The sequence below is a fragment of the Onychomys torridus genome, chromosome 8, assembly GCF_903995425.1.
Source record: "Onychomys torridus chromosome 8, mOncTor1.1, whole genome shotgun sequence".
Taxonomy (NCBI): domain Eukaryota; kingdom Metazoa; phylum Chordata; class Mammalia; order Rodentia; family Cricetidae; genus Onychomys; species Onychomys torridus.
The window spans coordinates 9,788,012-9,812,868 of record NC_050450.1 but is presented as its reverse complement, the minus strand read 5'-3'; the positions used below and the strand labels follow the sequence as shown (position 1 = coordinate 9,812,868).

General features: G+C 43.9%; 1 protein-coding gene across 5 annotated transcripts in view; it reads left to right on the top strand.

The window, feature by feature from the left end:
- Positions 1–24,857, top strand: part of Clec16a (C-type lectin domain containing 16A) — a 209,449-nt gene that overhangs the window by 57,221 nt on the left and 127,371 nt on the right. For all 5 annotated transcript variants that reach the window (XM_036194913.1, XM_036194911.1, XM_036194912.1 and 2 more), the window contains 2 exons: positions 9,858–9,990; positions 13,445–13,545. In XM_036194913.1, coding sequence (XP_036050806.1) covers positions 9,858–9,990; positions 13,445–13,545 — 234 coding nt within the window. The remainder of the gene's footprint in view (positions 1–9,857; positions 9,991–13,444; positions 13,546–24,857) is intronic.

Genomic DNA, 24,857 nt, shown 5'->3' with positions numbered 1-24,857 from the left:
CACTCAGGAGGCAGAGACAGGCAGATCTCTGTGAGTTCGAGGTCATCCTGGTCTACAGAGCAGTTTCCAGGACAGCCAGGGATACACAGAGGAACCCTGTCTGAAAAAAACCAAACATAAATAGCACACTGGTGTTCTTACCATTCAAACAGTCTAGACATATACAAACTAGAAAAATTTAAACTACCTTTTCAAAGTATGGGAGGATTTCATCATCAAATAAAAGTAATAAATACCTGAAATGAAAAGATAAATATACAGTAAACAATGACTATGGATTCAGCCGAGCTATCTGACAGAGCCACATTAGAAAGTGGGACAGAGAATGTCCAACCCTGCTCAGCCCTGCTTAGTCAGGACACTGACTGTGTACTCAACTGGGTGCTGGGGATAGAGTTTGGTGCTCTAGACAGGGCAGAAAAGTAACTGCTGGGCTTGTCTCTGCTGGGTTTGTCAGAGCTCCGATAGACTCATGCGTAGTTATTGCCTCCCTGACTGGAGCAAAGCTAAAAGAAAGATGCACACATCTGTTGCTGAAGAGGTTCTTTTGAGGGGCAGGAGTAAGTTACTCCGCTTCCCAGTCTGTGTAGGAGTTTTTATGTAAAGGTTAAATTTATTTCAGAAATCATTGTGTAAAACAATTAGACATGAAGCAAGCTTTTAGAAAGAGCTTCTAAAATAAATAATTTAAATAGTTTTTTAATAGGAGGACAATAACATTACTATAATAGTGCTAAATTTTCCTATTCTAAAATTAACTCTCTCAAGATTATTACCGATACATCTTTGTTTTTAAATTTTATTTTTATTTTTTATGTGTATACCTGTGTGTCTCTGTGAGGGGTTGTACTCAGGAGTACAGGTGTCCATGGAAGTGAGTAGAGGGCGTCTGATCCCCTGGAGCTGGAGTTATAGGCATTTGTGAGCCCCTCTATGTCAGTGCTGGAAACTGATCTCAGATCCTCTATAAAAGCAGTATGACCTCTAAACTTATGAGCCAGTTCTGTGCTATTTTCTTTTTAAGGAACAAGTTGAGGATTTTTTTTCCAAAATGCTTTGGACAACCAGCTTTTTATATCTTGAAATAAATATTCCAAATACTGAAAATAATGAGTTGTTCTCTTGGGGATGGGACCCAAATATAAATGTGAAATTCACTTATTTTTCATATATTCCTTATGCACAGAGCCTGAAGATTTTTCAGTTTTCTGTATTTATTTGAGTAGAGAGTGGGTGTGGGTGGTGTATGCAGGTGCATGTACCACACGATATGTATGTCGAGGTTGGAGGACAGCTGTGGAGTGGATTTGTTCTTCCTCCTCTTTATGGGTTTTTAGGATTGAACTGCTAGGCTTATGTGGCAGGTACCCTTACTGCTGAGCCATCTCACTATCCCTAAATAATACTTTACCATGCTGTAAATAATGTTCAAATGAAACCACTTTTCATAGTATGCAATTTCCCATATGATGCATTGTATCAGCTCTCAAAGGTTTGGATTTGGGAACGGTTTGAATTTTGCATTGTTGGATTAAAGACTGTGCTAAAGCACATTAGAAACTTGATACCTTAATTTTTAAAGTTTCCATTAATTATTTTATAGCTTCAGAAAAACAAACAACAATGATGACAAAAAACAAACAACAAACCCCCTTAGTCTCAAGCTGACTTCTAATTTTATTTAGTTATTTTGTTGAGCATTGTTTTCTGGTGATTCTGGGCTGGGCCCAGGGCCCTGCATGCATGGGCAAGTGCCCACCTTGATGTGGGCCTCCTTGCCCCCAGAAGAGCTGTGGACTCTAAATGTCCTTGTTTAATGATGCTCACAGTAACATAAAGTTCATTGCAGTGTTCTTCAGCGCCAGTGAAACATGTGCCTGTCCTTGCCCTGGACATCTGGTGTGAAAGAACCCTGTGAACAGGCTCCTGTCTGGGCTTGCGGGAGTGCCGAGGCCAGCAGGCTGGCAGAAGCAGGCCCCTCCCGTTCTCACCATCCCTCCTTCACTATCTATCCTCTGGCTCAGGTCCCTTTTGTCGCCTTTGGCAGTCGCCTTCTCTTAGCATCAGGCATTTCTGGAGACAGTTGCTTTCGGCTAGACTCTGCACTCTTCCCTTGTCAGCGACAACACTTGTCTTAGCTGTCCACCAAGTAAATCTTGTTTGCTGTCCTGGTGCACTCTTGTACCCTCCTGGGAGCTTTCCTTTCCTCGTAGTTCATTTTACAGCTTCACTGCACTCGAGGTGCCCCAGCATGTGTCCCAGTGTCCCAGAGAGACAGCAGGACAGACCTACAGTCTTACTTACAGCCATGCCAGCACTATTTCTTCAGGGGGCCTGAGAGACCAGCAGTCCAGGTCCAGCTTAAGGTCTCCTCTTTGTGATCTCTCAAAGGGCCCTCAGTGTCAGGGTGGACTCTGAGATGGTAGCAGTGGCTGTGCAGAGCTGACTTTGTATGCCAGGTTTCAGGACCTCTTAGATGCTTACTGACGGAGTTACCTTTTAAAATGCACATTATTAGATCTCTTCATTCATCATGTATATGTTTGCAGAGATTTTGTATTTATACTGATTTTGAGTATATAGTGGTAATTTTTCAAATGTTTTACTTAAAAATAATTTCAAATTTAAGAAAAGTTATGAAACAAAATAGTATAAAGAATACTCTTTTACCTTTTACCCTGTTTCCTATTTGCTCTTTTCTACCTTTTGAATTTTTGTGTTCTCCCTCTGTCTTTGTCTCTGGCTGGCTGGCTGGCTCTCTCTTTCTATCCTCCCACCCCCTTGCCCAACACACACGCACACGCACACGCACACACTCACACTTGTTGAAGTCATCTAATGGCCTTTTCCTCCTAAAGCCTCAGTGTGTTTTTGCTAAGAACAAGGGGTTCTTAACCCCATTACCATCAATTCATAGCTCTTTCCCATCTGTGCTCCTGTTGTCTCTGTTGGCCTAAAAATGTCCTTTATTGCACATGCTAAGTACGTACTTTGTTGTTTTTTCTTATATATACAGAATTTTGCCAGTGTAGCACAGAATGGCTGCAAACTCAGTCTGCCTGCATCGGTCTACCTGGGCTGAATGGTAGAACCATTCTCTGGTTCTAGTGAAATGGTCCTCATTGGCTCTCTGTCTGATTGAGGGTCTGCCTTCTTGGCTGAAATGTGGATTAGGTGATACTATGGCTTTGTCAGGATGTCACATTGGTTGTCCCTCTAACTTTCCCAAGCAGTATTTATTTTGGTCACCTAAGAGCTGGCCTACTTCTCCACTGTAGAATTACTCTTTTTAAGTTCCACACAGCCCTTAGGAAGACACTTGTAGGTCATGAACTTCTTCAGAATTCCCATAATGGGCATTTATTGCTAATTTTCACCTGATCCAGTGTTTCCCATGATTGTCACAAAACAATGGCTTTGTGGCAGCAGCCTGGTGTCCATGTTTAACAGTTAGCCCTTGTCTTTCCACTGTAACAGGGCCCTTTCTTCCCAATCAGTGGCTTATTTCTTATCAGCATGGACTCACTTTTTTAAAAGTAGTTTATATTCCACTAGTATATTTAATTACTCTGGTGTTCAAATTGTCTCAAAGTTGGCCCTTGCAAATCCTTTCAAGCTGGTTGTGGTGTGTTAAGCTCCTGTCATTTTGAGGTCAGTTTCTGATATAAGAAGATACTTATTCAATCTCATCTCATCTCTGCCATGCCTGGGGCTGGCCATTCTTTGAAAAGTGCTGCTTCTCTGTGGCCGATGGTTTGCAGGACTGAGATCTGGTCCTTTTTGGTCCTTTCAGTGGTCAGAGCCAGGACATATATGTATCATCATTCATCTATCTATCTATCTATCTATCTATCTATCTATCTATCTTGGTTTTTGAGATACAGTTTCTATATAATAGCCTAGGCTGTCCTGAAACTCACTTTATAGACCAAGCTGGCTTCGAACTCACAGAGATCTGCCTTCCTCTGCCTCCCAAGTGCTGGGTTTAAAGGCGTGCACCACCACCGCCCAGAAATGCATCATTATTTTAGCTTGCACACAAATACACACATACAAATATTCATTCATGTACATGTTTCAGAGAGTGTAAAGATTGTACTGATTCCCAGATTTGGCCTATTTCCACATTTCTTGGCTTCCTCATTATATTTTTGTCCCCAGTTAAATCCTTGGTCTTCTCTACAAAACAGTTATTTTCTGAGGCCTGTAGTAAGCCAAAACAGCTTCAGAATTACATCACTCAGTTACTTATCATTCTGTAAATAATCAGTGGAGCATTTGTTTGTAATGCTTCTCCATCTGCCACCCCACCCCAATATTTCACTTGTCTCCCAAACTTGTGTGTATAGGCAACTTTTCGTCCATATGCTACTTGACCCACTCCCTTTCTACCTTCAGGGTAGGTATGGCATTCACTTTAAACAAATTTGACATTTCCCTTTTTGTTCTATTTAGTGTTCTTGTTGATACAATTTCATATATATTTTCGTTTTTCAATTTTAATACATTTGTACAATGTATCTTGATCACATCCAACCCAATCCCCACACACACATAATTTCCTTTTTAAATACATAGTGTTTTAACACTGAAAACTACAGAAAGAAGAGTCCTTCACTTCCACATGCCTTCCATTCCACCTTATATCTCATCCTCTTTGCTAAATTATCTTCTCTTCCTGCCCTCCTTCCTTCCCTCCGTGTGTGTGTGTGTGTGTGTGTGTGTGTGTGTGTGTGTGTGTGTTGTAAAAATAAGATTTAGCTAGGTGTGGTGGCACACATCTGCAATCCCAACACTGGGGAGACTGAAGCAGGGTGATCTAAGATTTGATCCAAAAAAAAAAAAGTCAAATTTGTGTTTCTTTGCCTTTCTTTTTGCTCAAGGGGCAGGGCACGTGATAGACACATTTTTGACACCTTCCTCTCTTGTGAATAAAAATCCATCACTGTCCCAGTGTTTATGAGGAAGTGTCATAGCAAGCAGGCAGAGCAGCAAGAGTAGCTGCAAGCTCACATCTTGAGCCCAAGCAGCAAGTGGAGAGAATGAACTAGAAATGGCAACTGGCTTTTCAACTGGGAGCCAGAGGAAGGCAGGTCTCATGTGTTTGAAGCCAGCTTGGTCTACAAAGTGAGTCTCACCCTCTAGTAAAGCAACACTGCCTAACCCTGTCCAACCATGCCACAGTCCGGAGACCAAGGATTCCAGTGCCTGAGACTGTAGGGACACAGTTATCACCCCCACCTACCCAAAGTCCTGTATAGTCTCAGTACCTAATAAAATCTTCCAGGCTCCAAGGACCTTATCAGGTTAAATGATGGCACAGCATCTTTAAAATGAGCCCATTAGGGCTGGGAAGATGGTTCAGTAACTACAGGTCAATCAGAAAGCCACGTGTGCTTTTGCGAATGACTGTAACTCCATTACTGTGCGGGGCAGGCACGGGGATCAGTAGGGCATGAGACTATATCTCAAAGAATTGAGGTGGAAAGTGACAAAGCATGATACCCAGTATCTTCTTCCTGGTTCTACACATGCTCATAGGCATACATGTACCCCCACCACACACACACACACACACACACACACACACACATACACAATTTATTTATTTTTTTTTTAAAAGAAGAGCTATTAAAAAAAGAGCTATTATTTCAACATAAGCCATTCTCATTTAAACAGAAGCCTAGCTGGTGGGGCTGGGGATGTCTGAAATTCAGTGGAACTCTTGAGTTGCCATTAGCATAATCTGTGGCCATTGGTAACTCCTGAGTCGCATGAGCATATTGCTTGGCCTATTGGTAGAATCTGGCTGCCCTAGAATAAGTCCAGCATCAGCAAGGACAGATCAGATGGGACTGGAGAGCAGCTCAGGACTACTGTAGGCATTCTAGAATGGCATAAATAGGGCTTCACAGGAAAGATCACAGCCTCTTTAGTATCCTCTTAAAGATGGCTGGGAAGTCCATTTCAGAGCTGTGACAAAGTGAGGAGACCCTTTCCCACAAAGCCACTTCTGTTCCCATTTCATAGGGACAGGGACTGGTGGAGCCTAGGTGAGAGTGCTCCCTGTAAAAGTTTTCTGGATAAAACTGATTACAACAAGAGGAAGAGCTGTCCTACAGTCATCTGGGAAATTATTAGCCTGATCAGAACGTCTGTCCCATGGTGGTCCCCAATCAGGGAGAACTCAGGAGGGTGGGGTGAATGCCTGGTGACGGGTGACATAGCCAGGGTTTAAGGTGCTTCTGTTGCCACATTTCTCTGTGGGAAGCTGGGAGCTGTGCTGGCTTCTGCGCATGTTCTAGCTGTACAGAGAGCGCTTGTGCATCTGGGTTGCTCTTTTCTCAGATTTGGTGGCCAGACTTGGAACACAGCAGGTTTCAGGAGTTTTGTTTTGTTTTTGAAGTGCTAGAGTTCCAGGAAGGGGCCTCTACAGTCCCCAAGTGATCACATGGTTAGACAGTTAGTATTTACCCACTTTTACCTGGAGCAGCCCTGTGCTCACCTGTCCACTATGTTGGCATGCCCTGGGAAAGTCCCTTCAGATTCATCTTGATGGCTAAAGATGTGGCTCAGTGGCAGAGTACTTGCCTAACATTCACGAGGCCCTGGGTTCAATCCCCAGCATTCCAAATAGCAAAAAGTTATCGAGTCACTTGGAAAATTGTCTGACAAGCAGTGAACTAGACTGTCTTGAACTCTTCTTTTGCTCCAGAATCCTGATGGTGTCCAGTGACGAGAAAAGTCTGGAAAGGGGACTACTGTGATATGCTGGCTTGTCCTTCATACTCTGCACTGGAACTTGGCTCTGTGACCTTGGGGAGTCCTGGGAGCAATGTTCCCACCATGTCAGCCAAGCAGGGTGGAGCTCTGCCAGGGGAAGTGAGCTCATAACATGTGCAAGTTGGGCCTGGGATCACCAGGCAGAGGTTATAGGCCAAAGCCAAGGGGAGGCATGGCAGACTTTAAATGTCACGGTGACATTCTTTATCAGTAAACACAAACAGATACAAACAAAATAGAAGCCTGCACCTACCAAGAACAAACACATTTATTATAAATTATGCATATTCACATTACTATGTTAAGTAATATACAATATAAAGCAAACAAAATAGATACTTGAGGGTAAAAAAAAGACCTACCTCGCGCCTCACTTGGGGAACCTAAGATGACTAGGAAGAAGCTGGCTGTTGCAGGGGACTAGCAGAGCAACAAGGAAAGGGAAAATGGCACCTAGTACAGGGTTGGTGCCATCACCCTGTTCAGCCATGACTGAGTACTGTCTGTTCTGTTGTCCATTCAGTAGCTTTCTGTGAACTGACGACTCACTTGTTTGTTTCTTAAACTTAGCCTCATTGCACAAAAGAATAGGCTTTTTATGTGGCTAGAATTGTCTCTCAATACCTGTAAGATACATACAAAACAACCAGAGAGAATGCTTGTCCACATACCCCCTGAAAGTTACTTATTGGTCTCTACCTGTGTGATGGGGACCACCTTGTGGGAGACAGCATCTGGCTTCAGATTAGGTGGGGAGAGCAGGAGGCTCCCTTAGAGTAAGCCTCCAGAGGCCCTGGTCCCAAGGGAACGTGTGTGGGATTGCCTCCATCCCAGGCGCTGGCTACAAGTTTATCATGCTAAGGGAGCCCAGAAAGTGTGTATGGGGGGGTGTGGTCAGACATCTCCCCGTGAGAGAACTTTATGAACATCAGTTATAGACTGTCAGGCTCTGGACCACCCCAGCCCATGCCACAACTGCTATAATCTGTGCACCAAAACTTCCCATGTTGTGCTGGACCTAGGCAGTGATCCATTCACATATTCAAGAGGTACACTCTGCTGGGGAGCTAGCTATGCTTATGAAGCTCATGGCCTAGTGGAGGATGGCCAAGAGTAAGCAAGTAAAACAATAGGGAATATCAGTGCAGGTGGTTAGAGATGCTGTAGACTGAAACAGGAAAAAGGTGAGGGGCAGGGAAGACATATTTGTTGTGAAGAATTCCAAATCATTTATGCAATAAGGGTGAGGGGTGTGGCTCAGTATTTAAGGCAGTGGTTCTCAACCTTCCTAATGCTGTGACCCTTTAATAGAGTTCCTCATGTTGTGGTGACCCCTTAACCATACAGTTATTTTCACTGCTACTTTATAACTATGATTTTGCTATAATTATGAATCATAATGTAAGTCTCTATGTTTTCCTATGGTCTTAGGTGACCCCTGTGAAAAAACCATTTAAATCACAAGGGGTTGTGACCCATAGGTTGAGAACCACTTGTCTAGGTCTTTGCTAGTGTGCCCAGGGCCTCAGATATGAACCCCTGCACTGCTAACAGTAACAGCAACAACAGTACTTTATGTGGGGACTTCTTCCACAGAACATGGTATAGAAGGAGGAGAAAAACTTGACCACAAAGAAGCCTGATACTCGCATGGCCAGTACAGGACTTAACCATGTCTTAAGATCATGTTGCCGGTGTGTGTGCAGGCTCTGATGGTTACAAGAAGGATACTTCCCATTTGTGGTCTTCCTCTTCAAAACCCATAGTCCCAGCCTAATGGTTGGGGGAAAAAAAAATCAGTCAAACTCCCATCCTGGGATTCAAAAAATTTCTAACTATGACCCCCCACACTGCCAAGTTCATAAAAAGTGAGGAAAGTCTGAAAAGCTCTTATGGCCAGCAGAGCCTAAGAGCAGTGGCTGGAGCTAACAGAATCTAGAACAAAAAGGACATTGGGGAAGGGAGTGAAATCTAACGAAGTACACAGTTTAGCCGGTACTCACTTGAGGTAAGGAAAAGAACAGGTGAGGAGAGTGACCATGGCATCTCCAAGGGGGTGACATTTAAGCTGAGCACTGGAAGATGTAACTGAGTAACACCCATGTCTGAGAAAGTGAGCCATTTGAGAGCCAGCCATCAATAAGTCAACACAGCCAGAGTGGGAGCCAGCAAGGCAGAGAAGGCCCGGGGGTGAGATCAGAGGCGGACAGGGCCAGGCATAGGAGGCATCAGGCCATGGTCTGCACCGTTTAGATTTCATCCTGAGTGTGAGGAGGAGGCGTTGGGAGATTGGAACAAAGGAGGGACATGAACTTATTTCCACTTACTGTCATGTGGGTCTGTGTGGCGAACAAATGAGGACAAGAGAGGAAGTGAAGCCAGCTGAGAGATCTGCATGTGCCCACGGAGAGCACAGGGGAGGGACATCCAGCCCAGGGGTCCTCACCACACGACAAGGACTCCTGTTGGGAAGGAACCCCAGGAAGCATAGCATCACTCTTGACTTCCAGGTCTTTCTGTTTAGTGATTCTTAATGTTTGGGAAAATAAAAACATATATGGCACTTTAAGTCAGTTGCTGTAAATTGCTCATCCGGAGTTGGAAAAAATAAAATGAGGTTCCTAACTTGCCTCTACCTTCCAGAGGTTGTTAATGGAAAGGGGGAACATGGCCTCTGTCCTGTGAGAGCTGTTTCTAAAGTGGAAAGAGCTTCAGAGAAGTCCAGTGAATTAATTAGCCACATGTTATGTCTTCTGAGCTGCCCCCCCAACCCTTTGAAAAGGAAATGTGGTAACAATCAGAGTCAAGTATCTTTAAATCAGGAAATAAAATAAATGACTTCCTTGTGTGTTTGTCCAAGTCGGGCCTGGTGTCTTGGTGTTTCTCAGATGGGTGGACAGAGGGGCCTGGCCTAGACGGTTTCTGCCCACATGTTGCTGGTGTCACTCCCACTGTTGAGACTTGCTTGGCATGTCTGGGGTGCTTTACACATGCGTGATTTAGACCTTGAGGAGGCTTCTGTGTCTCAGTTATTGATGCCTGCTGAGCTCACCTGTCTCCATCTTTGCTTCCAGAGATTGAGATGGTGATCATGGAGCGTAGCAAGCTCTCAGAGCTGGCCACTGCTGGGGCCTCAGTGCGGGAGCAGAACACCACAGATGAGGAGAAGAGCGCTGCCACAGGCTCAGAGAGCACCCGGTGGAGCAGGTAGGCAGCAGGGCACTGGTCATAGCTACCCTGCACACCAAAGGGCTGCTCTGCTCTCCTTTGTTCCCTCCGTTTCAGCCTCTGGCCACCCAGAGGCATGAGCTCTTGAGGTGCATGAGACAAGAACTGACCCTTGACATGTGCTCATACCCTTATCCTTTGGAAAGGTGGCCAGGACAGGACACTTGGCAACTCAGCTGGGTCTAACGAATGGAGACCATTCCCAGGAGGGCCCTCTTGAGAGCCAGGCATGAAGTTCCCATCTCTATCATTGCTTGCTATGCTTGCTTACATCTGTAGGGCCTTTGGCACATAATGTGATCTACTGCTGCCACCTCTCCTAGCCCGCCCTGATACTCACCTCAGGGTGCACTGATGTGGGTTTTTGATCTCCCTGCAACACATTGACTTCTTGAAGCCTTAAGATGTGGCCAGGAATGTACTCCCTCCACATACACACCCCATTTGTTAACCCAGTTGAAAGCACTGAAGCATACTTATTTTCAGGTTTTTTTTTCTCCATGTCTTATTGGTTAGTGGGTGTGTGGGTGGTGCTGAGGATGGAGGCCAGGCCCTCCATCAAGTAGGCCAGTATCCAGCTGCTGGTGAAGCCATGTACATTACTAGTTCTTATTTTCTTCTTTGTTTGGATGGTGTTTGCTTGTCTATCAGAGAGGATTAACTTATAGCAGATGTACAAGAGAACAGTTTTTTGATTTTGTTAACTAAAAATCATTGGCCAACACATGGTTGTCAGTTGTAACCTGTAAAGAAAGCCTTTTACAATTTTGCTTAGCAATATGTAATCCCTGAGCTCTAAAAATGGAGAAAGTCATTCTAAGCATGGAAGAGACAGGTTAGAAGCGTGGCCCAGCGTTAGTTAGAATGTGAGTAACTGGAACAACCACAGATGACAGACGGTAGAAGATGCTGAAGCAAATGAGATCTGTGTGCTTACAGAACGTTAGCTGCTGCTCCTTTTCCTGCGACTCCGTGGTGACGTGCAGGTTTTAGGATCCAGTGCATGGATTCATGATCCTGAAACAGTAACACTGTGGCTTTGTGAAAGTGAGAAAGAAACCAAGGTGTTCTGTGTGATTATTGACTCGATGACTTCTTTTTTCCCTGCACCTTAGGGAACAGAGGGGTTTTCTTAATTGGGTTCTTTTTAAACTTAGATGACTAACTAGTAACTGTGACTGCATAGCTTTCTAATTAGCAGAACCTGACTCAGGTTGGGCATGGGCTGCCTACAGGCCAGCAGCAGCCCGTCTCCCAGCACTGGGGCTGGAAGCAAGGGAAGGGTAGAGGAAGATGGCCATTTGTTCCCCCAAAGCATCAGTGAAATCTTGACATCTTTTCCACCACAGTGAGAACTGGAGCTACTGTGATTTTCTTTGTATAGTGTCCTGTCTGCACTTAGGATCAAGTTAGACACCCCTCCCCCCCCAACAAAAACCCCCACTAAAACCGTTGTTGTTTTGTTTTGAGACAGTCTTAGTAAGTAGCTCTCCCTGGCAGGCCTGAAATCCACAGAGCTCCTCCCCCTGCCTCTGCCTCTTGAGTGCTGGGATTAAAGGTGTGCATTACAGGCCCAACTCAGAAACTTTTAAAAGGTATATAAATTATGCACATCCTGAAAAATGTGAAAAGTCTTCAGAAGTGCAAAGAAGAAGTACAAGTCAGTGATCCCAGATGTTCCTATTTTGATTATTTCTTACAAACTTTTCAGAGTCACTTTTCTGGGCATTTTGCCCCTTCCCCAGCTCATACCTGTCATGTTTTATTTCTCCTTTTGCTGTTTAATATCAACTTCCAGCATCTTTATTACATCATTATCCTTAGTAAACACATGCTTAGTAGCTTCATAATAATCCATATTAATATGTAAAAAGCAGCACACACACCAAGCCCTCCCTTTGTTACTGTGCTTGGTTATTCATATTATTCCCAAGTGCAAACATAATCCAGATTGTGAGCAGCTGGTTTACAAGAAATGTTTTACAATTTATGCTGCCCTCACATTTGGCAGAATTGTTGCTTAAAAAAAAAAAAAAAAAAAAAAAACCTCATAAAACCCAAATCTACACACAACAGAGCTGTGGACAGGTCTGAATGGAGGAGTCCCATCCTGGGCACTAGAAATTAGCGACTGAATGTTAATATACACATTGAGGTGTTTTCCTTTTAATTTTTGTGTGTCCCATGTTTATTTGAAACATGACAAATACATTTTCACTACTTTATTTTCATTTTTCAGCTTGATATTTTGTGTTAACGCATGAGGATTTGAGGACTTAAATGAGGAGCTGAGAGTGTAACTCAGTAGTAGTAATAGAGCACTTGCCCAGCATGCTCAAGGTCCTCCACTCCAACTCCAGACTGCCCCTCAAAAGCCTAAGATCTAAGATAGTCAAGGTTGTAGGGAAGACTCTGCAGCAAATGGTCTCCTTTGAACAATCCTATTTTCAAGCCTCAAAATAGTCCATTGCCAATACCCATGTGACTTCTGAGTGTTAAATTCATCCTTGTTCACTCTCTGGAGTACTTGGCTTTCTTGACCTCAGCCTGCCAGTGGGACAGCCCCAGATGGGGTCAGAGTCTCCTGCCCCCAGGCCTGCCCTGTGCTTATTCTGTTGTCTGTTACTGAAGAGTCTTGCCAGGCTAGGCCCCACCCTGGGAAGGATAGCCCTTGGCATGTGGATTTCCCAGGTTATGGCAACTCTTTATATCTTACCCACAGAGCACAGGAGAGATGGTGGTAGACCTCACCATCAACTCTTCTAGTCAAGGAATATTGGCCTAAGAAATTGCTGAGCTAGGACACTGCCAAAATGAAATCATAGAGAAGTATCCTTGCAATATTAAATATAACAAAAACAGTGAATGACCCTATGCCGAGGCCCTCTAGTCAGCCTTCTGGGCTGAAATGCTTCTGTGCAGTTAAGGAACTCAGCAGAGAGTTTGTAACAGGAAGAAGCCAGATCAGCATTTGAACTCAGTCAGTGTGACTCCATAGCTGTACCTTTAAACTTACTCGTGTGTGCCTTGCCAGGTAGTGTCGGTCCATTATTATATCATCCTGTTTTCCTCTTTATTCTTTCCATCTTTCCCTTAAGGTGCCTGTGCTGTCTCTGCCAGCTGGCAGAGGAGTGCAGAAGAGCAGGGACTTTGTACCTATCATCTCCAGAATCTGAGACACCCAGTGAGTGACTAAGTGGTCTGCTCCTCTTAGTCACTCTAAATGACATCTTTCCAAGGTCAGAACCTAGCTCTCATTCATATGGATGTGTTCCCAGTGCCTGATTCTGGACCAGGCACATATTGCATTCACCACAAACTAATGGCCTTAGAGCCCAGACCTGTGAGAAGCAAAGATGACAGCTGATGCTGTCAGGTGAGAGGGAAAATATACACTTGTGCCAGAGGATTACAGACCTCTCCTCTTTTCCAGACCCTTCCTGGATATGGTCTACCATGCCCTGGACAGCCCTGATGATGATTACCATGCCCTCTTTGTGCTCTGCCTCCTGTATGCCATGTCTCATAACAAAGGTAGGCATGCTCCTCGCCATCTTTGATGTCTGTGACATGTATGCTCTGTGTATCCTTCCTCTTTACTGATGGAGAGGGAGGGGGCACTTTGGGAAGGAATTTTCTTTATGGCCTCTGAGGTAAGTCCTACAATGCCCTTCTTCAGCCTCATTACAACTTCTCAGGTGTTTTCTGCAGACTGAAGCCACAGGCATTGGTGACTCAGGCGTGGTAGTGGGAAATTCAAGTGTGGCTGTCTAACCCAGTGAGGCTGGCTTCCCACTGTGGCTTTCTACAGACCCCTCTCTGTTTTACAGCTAACCTAACCAGCGACCACTTTCCTGACATCAGAGAAAACCAGTCAAATTGGAACCTTGGTTTTGCTATTTATAATACTTGGTGTTCTTGCCATGGGCTCAGTGCTAAAATAGACCTGGGTGGAAGCGTAGGTTTCCTTTCTAAAGAAAGGTGTGGTTGTCCAGCTTCCCTTGCTCAGGCTGTGTGGCCAGGCTCCAGTTCCAACAGAGCTGACAACTCACTGGCATGCACCAGTCCCTCGGTGCCCAGTGCTGGGGGGCAGCTTTTGCTGTTGGCCCACCTGGCTCCCCACAGCCAAGTTTGGAGACTTTCCTCAAGAATATTCACAAAAACTGGAGTTGGCAGAGAATGACACATGGTGTCTAGTGATACTACAGGAGGTTTACACTAAGCTTGTTGGGAGTAAATGTCTACTAACTGATGCTTGCTAAGACAGCCTGTGGCTGGAGTCATTAAAACAGAATTAAGCCTTAGTCATGGAAATTAAGTCAGTTGGCAGCACAAAAACATCTACTGGCAAATGCCCCCCCTCTGCTTTGTCCCCAGCTTTCCTCTTGAAGACAGCTTCTGCATCAGTTGCTCACATGCCCTCTAAGGAAGCTGTGCTCTCTCAGTTAAGACAGCCTGCTGCACCTGGAGCCATCAGTGGGTGTCCATGTGACCTGCTGCTGGGCCTGCCCTTCTCTCACCATCCAGACTTGACACAGTGCTTGTCATCTGTGTGGAAATGGGCTGCTGCAAGGCAGCTTCCAGAGTTTCCTTTCTAGAAAGACATTCTCGACAGCTCTCCTCAAAGTAAACCATTGTGCTCATAATGAGGCTAAGACCTAGCCTGATGCCACCGCCACCTTCTCCCTCTCTTCTTCCTCTTCCTCCTCCTCCTGTGGTCTTGGGTAGAGATGGGACCCAGAGCCCCATGTATACTAGCCCAGCCTTATAGCCTGAGACTCTAAAAAGCACGACAGGCTCCAGTTCCTGCTGATGTTGTGTCTCATTCCCTCCCACACATGCAGTCTCCTTTCTTCCCTGTGACCCCGCCAACAACTGGCCCACTGCCTCTCACATGGGTACCATCCATTACTGGGCACTAAGCAACTCCATGTCAGCTGCTGCTTCCCCACAGGCTCTGGAGTCAGTTCCTGCTGGTGGCATGCCGGATGCCTCAGCTCAGTGTTGTCAGGTTGCATTCATCCCCATAAGTATACATTGCCTGCCATCCTGTTGCTGTTAGCATTGCCATCCAGAGTTACAGCTGCCATGGCCATTGGTACTTCGCTTCCTTTGCTCCTGACAGTTTCTCATCAGCTTGTCTGTTTTCTCTTTCTGGCATGTCTGATCAGTTAATTTCCCTAGTGTCTCTGCATAGGGCTGTCTCAAGCCAGGGGTGAAGATGGAAACCAAGGCAGGAGCAAAGAGCAAGTGAGGCTGGGCTAGTAGTTCAGTGGTCATTATCTTGGGCTTGCGATTGGTTACTAGCTCCTGCTAGGGTCAAGGATATTGCTGTTTTGTAGTTCACCCTCCATAGCACCCTTATAGTGAGACTGCTTTTACCCCTCTGTCCTTTGCTATTCAGGAACATTTAGTTTCTCCCTTAACCTCCACCCTCCTAGACTTGCTCAGTGGAGTAACAGACAGTACCTGGTTTTCCACCTTGGTTTGGCTTCTAGGACTCCCTTCTCAGACCTTGGGGCTAGGGGCTAGGGTTCACACTCAGGTGCAGCAACAGAACTCTGGTAGAGGTAGGCTTGTACTCACTGAACTCATCCATGTTTCTGTGGATAAGCAATGGAAACTGCCTCTTCTCCATGGAGGCCAAAAAAAAAAAAAAAAAAAAAAAATAAGTCTATGAGAAAGCCTGGGTGACACTTCATAGGACACACAAAGTTGATGGGAAGGACTGGAAAGGACTGTTAGAAACCTTGGCGATAAGTATTGATGAGCCTTCCCTCAAGGGCTCCAGTTTTGTCCTAGTCAGTCCCAAAATGGCTGCAGCTTGGTGCTGTGCCTGACTTTGGAATGTAGAGGGACTTTTTCTGCCCGCCAGTTCCCATTTAACTGACACAGGGACTAAATATTAATTATAAATGCTCAGCCGATGGCTCATGCTTATTACTAACTAGCTCTTACAACTTAAAATAACCCATTTCTATTCATCTATGTGCTGCTCTGAGGCTCATGGCATTTACCTCTCTGGCATGTCTTGCTTCCTTTTCATCTGGCTGGCAACCCCTCTGACTCTGCCATTCTTCTTTCCAGAGTTTTCTGTGTCTGGCTGTCCCACCTATACTTCCTGTCTAGCTACCAGTCAGTCAGCTTTTTATTAAACCAGTCTGAGTGACAAATCTTCACAGTGTACAAAAGGATCATTCCATAGCAGGTCAGTGTTGGCTGGGGATGGTGTCACAGCACATAGTGGTCCTAGGCCCCAGGCCTGTGTCTGGAACTCTTCTTTGGAAGCCTAGGAACCACCCTAGTTAGTGCCAACACAGCACCTGTTCCTAGAGAGTTTGTATCTTCTTGGACTCACTCTAGTCTTTCTTGCTGTTTTCTCTTTTCCTAATTACCACCTGTCAAGGTTCCTCTCAGAAATCACCTTCTCCAACGTTCTTTCCAGCTCTCCTAGGTGACACTCTGGGTTAATGCTACCTGTTGTGAAATTTTATGTACATTGTAGGATTTGACCTGTTATGTTTTTTTAAGGACTTGGGGTTTTGTTTTTTTTTGTTTTTTGTTTTTTGTTTTTTGTTTTTTTTAGGCAAGGTCTTATGCATCCCTGGCTAACTTGCAGTTTACTTTGTAGCTAAGAGTGACTGTGAACTTCTGATTCTCTTGCCTCCACCTCCCAAAACATCCCTCACTGATAAGGATTTTTATGTCTGTGTCCATGAATAACACTGATCTAGAGACTTCTTGCAATTCTCTTATCTAGCTGCACTATAGTGATGTACCTAGTGAGTGTGGCCTGGGAGGTAATTCATCCTCCTTAGTTTCTTGGGAGATTTAAAAAACAAAAAACAAAAAACAAAAACAAAACAACAACAACAACAAAAACCGCTAGCATTATTTCTTTTGTAAGTGTTCCTTGAACCAGTGGAGCCATCTGGACAAGGTATTTTCTATGAGGACATTTTGTTTTAGTTTTGATATCAATTATATAGCCTACGCTAGCCTCAGACTTGCAACCCTTCTGCCTTAGCCTTGCAAGTGTTAGGATTACAGGTGTGCTCCACCACACCCAGCTGAAAGACAAATTTAACCACCAAATTTCTCTGTGGAGATGGTAGATTATCTCTTTCCTTTGAGTGAGTTTTGGTGGTTTGCATCTTTCAAGGAATTTGTCATTTCATCTAAACTGTAAAATTTATGATTATAAATATGTTCGATCCTCAGCTTCAAAAAAAAAAAAAATTTGTTTGTAGATCTCCTCTGTCATCTTGCATTGTCTGTAGGGTCTTAGTCTGTGCCCCTCTCGAGTTTGTGGTATTGATAATTTGGGCATCATCTTTTTTTCTGACCACTTTGGCTAGAGGATTATAAACTTTACTGATATTCTAGATGTTTTTCCTGTTTCACTGATTTCTGTTCTTAAATGTATTTCATACATTCTGCTGCTTCCTGCATATTTAATTTCTCTTTCTTCTATGGCTTCTTAAAATAGAAGCTTAGCTTATTGGGGTATGTGTGTGACATACAATCACCTTCCATCTTGTTTGAAACAGGGTCTTTTGTTCACTGCTACCTACGCCAGGCTGACGGTCTGCAAGGCTTCAGGGTTTCTCCTGTCTTGGCTCCCATTCTGTCCTAGGAACACTAGATTACAGATGGGCCCTGCTGCACCTTGCTTTATGTGGACCTGGGGAGCCAAACTCCAGACCTCACACTTAGACTGCAAGCACTTCAACCTTTGAGCTGTCTCCGGAGCACTGTAGCATTGACTTTGTAAGATAATTTGTTTTATTTCTACATTAGCAAAGTGTGAAATGAACTGATTTTTTGCATGTAAGTTTGTGGATTTAGCACATCTTGCTACAATCAGGATGCCTTACACTCCAAAACACCCCTTTTCTCAGTCCTCATCAGCCTTCTTTCCAAATGGTCATTAATTTTTAACTCTTCTCTTTTAAAATAAGAATTTATATTATAAATTTTGATCTATGTAATATCTATATGTTATGGACACTCTATAATTGCCTTTCTGGTTTATTGTTGTTTCTTCTGTTGTTTGCAGAACTTCTGATTGTTTCTATCATTGGTTTGGTTTGGTTTTGGTTTGGGATCATCCTGTCCCTTGCCATTTTTGTTGCTGTTCTGCTTCTGGTAGTGTTGGGTTATTTGGCAGTTATTACTAATTTTACTGTAAGAAGAATTGCTAAATGGTCTTATTAATAAAAACAAAACAAAACAAAAAAAACAAAAAAAAAACAAAAAAACAGAGCCAGATATTGGGGTGAATGCTGAGAGATCAGAGAAATAGGAAAAACCACAGCCAACTTCACCGTACCAACCCTAGTCTCCAAAAACACTTATTTCCTGTATACCCATGCCTATGCCTTTCTGTTCTGCCCTCTCATTTCCTCTCTCCACCCAGCTACATCATTTCCTGTCTGTCTATATAGACCTCCAGACCTTCATGGTTAACTAGTGTTGGAATTTAAGGTATGTGCCACCGTGCCTGGCTCTATTCCCAGTGTGGCCTTGAACTTACAGAGATCCAGATGGATCTCTGCATCCCAAGTGATAGGATTAAAGGTGTGTGCTACCATTGCCTGACCTCTGTTTACTATAGTGGCTGACTCTTTGCTCTGATTCTCATATAAACTTTATTAGGGTGCACAATATTTGGGGAAAAACAATATATCACCACATTTCTCCTTTTGTTCAAAATAAAAAATAAAAGTTATAACTAGTATAAGAAAAACTATATACAATAAGTACAATAACTATATACAATATATATAAGCAATAAATATATCAATAGTGTATAGCCATTTGCATTTGACAAATTTAGAGGAAATATTCCATTATCTATCCTATTTTGTGAATCCAAAAATTGTATCTAATTCACCTTCTATCCTAATTTGCATTACAAAAAGTATCTTTTGATGTCTTTCAAACTTACAGACTTATAACACCTCTTTAGTGAGTTTCTTTTCTGAATTTCTTAACAAGGAAAACTATAACTATCTAATCTTCAACTCCCTCAGAGACCCAAGAGGGAAATAATATTACCTAGTAAAACAGGAAGTGCAAACAAGTGACTTCCAAAAATTGTGAGCGTGACAGAAACAGCCAGCTAGCTGCTTGGACAGTCACCCAAGGTTTCTCTGCAACATTGGGGCATCATCTTTGGTCTGCAGGCTTAGCATATCTGACAGACTCATCTGTGAAGGAGGAATTTCTAAAGAGCTTTCCTACCTTGTCTTGGCAAGGATTGGCAGTCCTTTGTTTTGTGTCCTGCTTGTCCATTTTGGACAGCATACTGTCAGCAATTCATGCGAGGGCACTTTCTTGCCCAGTGACTAACTTTTGCCACAATGAAAGTAAACTCCATATGGAGTTTCTTCAATGCCCATCATTTTCTCTGAAGTAGATTGGTGCTGTCAGGAGCAGACATGTCTCATAGTCATGGGAAAAAAAAATCTATGTTATTAAAACATCTTAAATGCCATATTCTGCAGATCTCTGAAGTGTTTGAAGATGACCTGTCTATCTAAAATATATCTCTGCTTGACCTTGAAAACGTACCTACTATTACTATAGATTTGATTGTAATGACTAACTACTAACTTTCATCTCTTTTTATCCTAATTATTTGTTAATAATAACTTTCAAGGATTAGCAAATTACATTATATTGTTAAATGAACTGTATAGGTACAATATCTTGAATAAGATTAGAAATATATGTTCAATATATTCTAACAAAATTAAACTCAAATTTGTATCAATATATAAAATTTGTATACAATATACAAAAATCCAATCCAATGTAAGATATTTAAAATTGGGGTTGGGGATTTAGCTCAGTGGTAGAGTGCTTGCCTAGCAAGCACAAGGCCCTGGGTTCGATCTTCAGCTCCAAAAAAAAAAAAAAAAAAGCAAAGATATTTAAAATTAGTGGTTGCCTTCTAAAAGTAGATTCAATAATCTACCCTTTTTATCTTATCATTTTACATTGTTAGATTCTGGGTTTTTTCTTCCTAAGTATTCTTTTAACTTATGGTTAAGTTGTTTGGAATCAATATGATCTATTTTGAGGCCTGCCTTTTTTAAGGTGTATATGTATTTGTCTATGTGAGTTTGTGATATGTGTATATACAAGTGGGTATGTGTGTATCATGCTCATGGTTGTGTGCATTGTGTATGCAGAAATGTGTACATCTAGAGATCAGAGGTTGTATCTTCCTCAATTGCTTTCCAGCTTATTTTTTGAGATGATGTCTTTCACTGAAACTTGAACTGACCAATTCAGCTCACCTGGCTAGCCAGTGAACTCTAGGGATCCACCTGTCTTGCATCCCCACCCCTCAAGACCTCCAGCACTAGAGTTACAGGCATGTGCTACTGGGTTCTGGGGATACAAACTTAGGTCCTTATGCATTTATAGCAAGCACTTTACCAACAAGCCATCTCCCAGCCCCTTTGAAGCTTACTTTTAAACTTGGATAGAACTGATCCAAACAGCCTGTCTTGGACTAACTTGACGCCCCTTAACTGAGGCAGTAGCCTCTTGAGACCCATGACAAGGTAGCTATTCTCCCAACACTGTATGTGTTCCAGGATCACTCCCTGCTTCATGCCAGTAGGGCTTACCATCTGTTTGTATGTTGAGAATCATGAGCTTAACTGAACCCTTAGGAAGAAGCCCTGCCTATCTTTGATTCTCTCCCTCTCTGTGAGGCTCCCCAGAAGCCCCACAGATTTCAGCCTCTGGACCTGCATTCATACTCTGCCTTCCCATCTCAGAGACTGTTGATTTGTTAAGGTTTCTCTCCTTGTGCTGAAGCCTGGACACCCCAGCTAGGAAGCTGGCTTGGTAATCCAGCCACTGCCATTGCTCTGTCTCCCAGGGTTGGTCTCCTATGTACCATGCAGCCTGTTGTCCCGACCAAAGTCTGCTGAGTCTTGTTTTCTATGTTGCTTGAATCAGGAGGATAAATCCACCTGTATTTGCTGTAAACCATGGCATATTTTTTTTTCCTTAACGGTTTTATTAAGACATAAGTTTTAAAAATTGGGCAACAGAGTCTTGCTATTATAGGCAAGAACTCAGCCTCCCAAGGGCTAGGATTGGCATGGGCCACCCTCAGACTTATTTGACTTGTATTCAGTATATAATAATGTATACATATTCAAATGAACAATTTTATACATTGAGACAAATGTGAGCACTCATGAAACCTTCACTAAGATCAGGACAGTGACATATCCATCAGTCCCAAATTTCTCTATGTTCTCCTTGCCTCTCATACTCTCCTCCCCATATAACAACCATCTGCCTGCTCTCTACCAGTGTGTGTGTGTGTGTGTGTGTGTGTTTGTGTGTGTGTGTGTGTGTGTGTGTAAAATTTTGCATTTTCTGGAATTTTATATGAACAGAGTCATGCAGTATATATTCTTTTCTTATATGGCTCCTCAATCTGCTTAACTATTTTGAGATTCATATTGCCGTGTCTGTTCATTTCTTGTTGAATAGTATGCCATCATATGAATGGACCATAATTTGCCTGTCCATCTGCTCATAAGCTTTCTGTTGTTTCCAGGTTTGATATTCTAGCCAAAGTTGCCCTGAATGTTTGCATGCAAGTCTTTGTGTGGACATGTATTTCCTTTCCTCTTGGGGAAATACCTAGGAATAGGATAGCTGAGCCATATGGAAGGTGTATGTGTGCCTTTTAAAAAAGTTTTATAGCGAGGTGTGGTGGGGTACAGCTGTGTTCCCAGCACTCTTTAGGCAGAGGCAGAAGGATGGTGAGTTTGAGTTCAGGGCTGCATCCCCTGCATATCCTCTGCTAGACACTGTGATTAATATTGGGGGTCTGTGGGTTGGAGATGTAGCTCAAGTAAAAGCAAGTGTAGGTCCTTAGCTTAGTCATCATCAACCAAAACAACAACAAACAAACAAACCCACTATTGGAAGTGCACAGACCTTTGTGAAGCCCGCATGCTGTTAAGGAAGGCAGACAGTAAGCTACGAGCAAATGGGGATGGTGAGCACTAACAAGCTTGATGAACTGGTGAGAGTGGCAGAGGCTGGAGAAGACACAAATTGACAGCATCAGCATGGGCAGAGACTCATCCTGGTAGGAATGCAGACCACAGAAGGGGCCAAGACTATGGCATGCAGTGGGAAGCTCTGGAGGCTATGGAAACCAAAGCTAATGAATCGGTGTAGCCTTCTTCTGTGTTTACCTTGGTCCTTACTGTTTATCTCCAATCTCCTTAGTCTAAATGACTGTGTTAAGAAGTTCATGAGGGAGTTGGAGAGGTACTTCAGTGGTTAAGAGCACTTGTTGCTCTTACTGAAGACCCTGGTTCAATTCCCAGCACCCACATGGTGGCTCACAGTCATTCATAACCATGGTACCAGGGGATCATCAGTCATGCATTTGGTACACATACATACATGCATACAGGTAAAATATTCATATACATAAAGTAAATACGTACAAAAATTTTTAAGAAGTTCATGAACGGCCAGGCGATGATGGCACATGCCTTTAATCCCAGTACTCTGGAAGCAGAGCCAGATGCTTCAAGGGGCCAGAAGGCTGGAGCTGTTCTGGAGGAAGTACAGTGGCCCTGAGCTGAGGTCTTGTGAGCTGTGGTGGCTATGGAAAGATAGTTGAGCCAGGAAGTTTCATACCTACTCTACATCCCTCAGGATGGATTCTAATAGTCCAGCCCAAAGACATAGACGTGGATAAGGTAAGGATTGGTGAGACCTAGCACATGCCTTGTGCAAGGCACTGCTGAATGAACTGGGACGAGTCTGACTAGTCCCGTCCAAGTGAACAAGAGGAGAAGTGAAGATGGGAAGGGAAGACGGGATGAGAGGTTAGAGCAAGGAGTGGTGGAGGGAGAGCCGCTTCCCGGCCAGAGCAGCTAGGGAGCCTTCTCCTGTGGCCGGGATGACTGGGACAGAGCAGAAAGTACCATGGAGTTAGCTCTGTAAGGATGAAGCAGACTGCTTCAGGTAAAGGGCCTGTGGGGAAGAAGTCCGTACATATTGAGGAGCAGGGAGTAGGCCTAGTGAGGCTGGCCAGGGAGCCATGCAAAGAGACTTCAGGTTTGTCCCAAATATCGTGGGAAACCCCTAGAGAACTGAGAAGTAGGAAAATGTCCTCAGGGAGGCTGGAAAGATGGCTTTGGCTGTTAAGAGCACTGACTATTCATTCAGAGGACCCGGGTTTGATTCCCAGCGCCCACATGGTGGCTCACAACCATCTGTTAACTATGTGTATAGTGCACAAACATATATGCAGGCAAAACACACATACATATAAAATAAGTAATTTTAAAAAACAAGAAAAAGATAATAACATCCTCAGATGCAAGTTTCCAGAGGAGCCTCCGGCTGCTGGGTAGAGAACAGACTATTCAGACTATTCAGGATGGGGAGTGCACTGCTAAAGAGAAGCTGAGAAACTCATTGGGGAGCAGTGGAGACAAATGAGCCAGAAGATCTGTGACAGGCTTGGGAATCAGAGCTGAAGATGCTGATAGGCTGGACCTCAGAGTTGAATGTGAAAGGTGCAGGTCCAGCAGGAGGATGAGCCAGTGGTGACTCCTACAGCTGGCTAAAATCCCCTGTGCGGATGGTCAGTCACTAAGGGAAGACAGGAGAGGCTGAGAACAAGGCCTTCCTTCTGATGTGGATGGGAGAGATCTGGGTGATGACCGAATTCCTGACTCCTGTTTCTCTGTGACAAAGAATGTTCAAGACCAGTGGAATGGGCCATTTATACAGGCAAATTAAAGAAAAATGGGAAAAGCTCAAGTTTGACACCCAGAGACCGGGTCTTTGGGAAAGCCACTGGTGGAGAAGCCACTGCACTTGCTGTGCCAGCCTGTCTGCTGAGCACAGGGCTGCCTTTGCTGACTTTGAATGGTGGCTGTTGAGTTGGCTGGCTCTTGGGTTATTATTACACTTGATTCTAGCTTCTCTTTTCCATATCCTTTCCCCTGAAGCAGGCCCTGAACAAGATACTCTCTTCTTGGTAGATATTTTTTCCCTTATAAGACATTTTCAGCCTAAAAGCCTTGTTAATAGAAACCAAATGTGAGCTCACGCCTTCCAGTAATCTTAATAGATGAGATACTGTGCTGAACCGAGCAGCCCACAGTGGGAAGGGTTGCCTGACAAGGAAGGCGGTGTCATGATTCAGTTGGCCACATAATGAATTCTGGTCAGTATCTGTGCTTTTGGTCAAGTCTGAGCGGAGGCTGTGTGTTGAGCAGCTCTGTATTCCTATGCCTCTCCAGTTCCCACATTGCCCTTCCAGCCCTCACTGTTTATCCAGGAGGCACTTGGGCTTTGGGACTTGTTTTGTTTTGTGGACAAGTTCCTGGAACAGCAGTAGAGGTATGGGAATGCTGAAAAGTAGGCGACAAGGCTCTTGGGGATGAGAAGCAGCCAGCAGCACACAGACAGCAGCTGACACAATGTGCTCAGCACGGGCAGCACATTGGAAACTGACCTAACATCTGCTTAGCTCTTAGAGCCCTGGCGATGCCTGCAGGTATAGCCAGAGAGAACCTTTGGCCACAAGAAACAGAAAACTGTCTTCGGTCAGGTCTCCACTCCTACCTTTATATCACTTTGCTAAGGGTGTCTTCCAGGGCAGCTAAGAAGGAAGAATCTAGAAATTGGAGTTGGGAGGGAGGGTTAGTCACTAGTCGCAGTGTGGAACCATGCCTTTCCTTTCTCTTCTGGGTTCTTTGAATTAGTTCATTGGAAGTGATGCACTCCACACCTGTATGGATTCTTTGGACCAGCATAGGCTGTGACCTTGA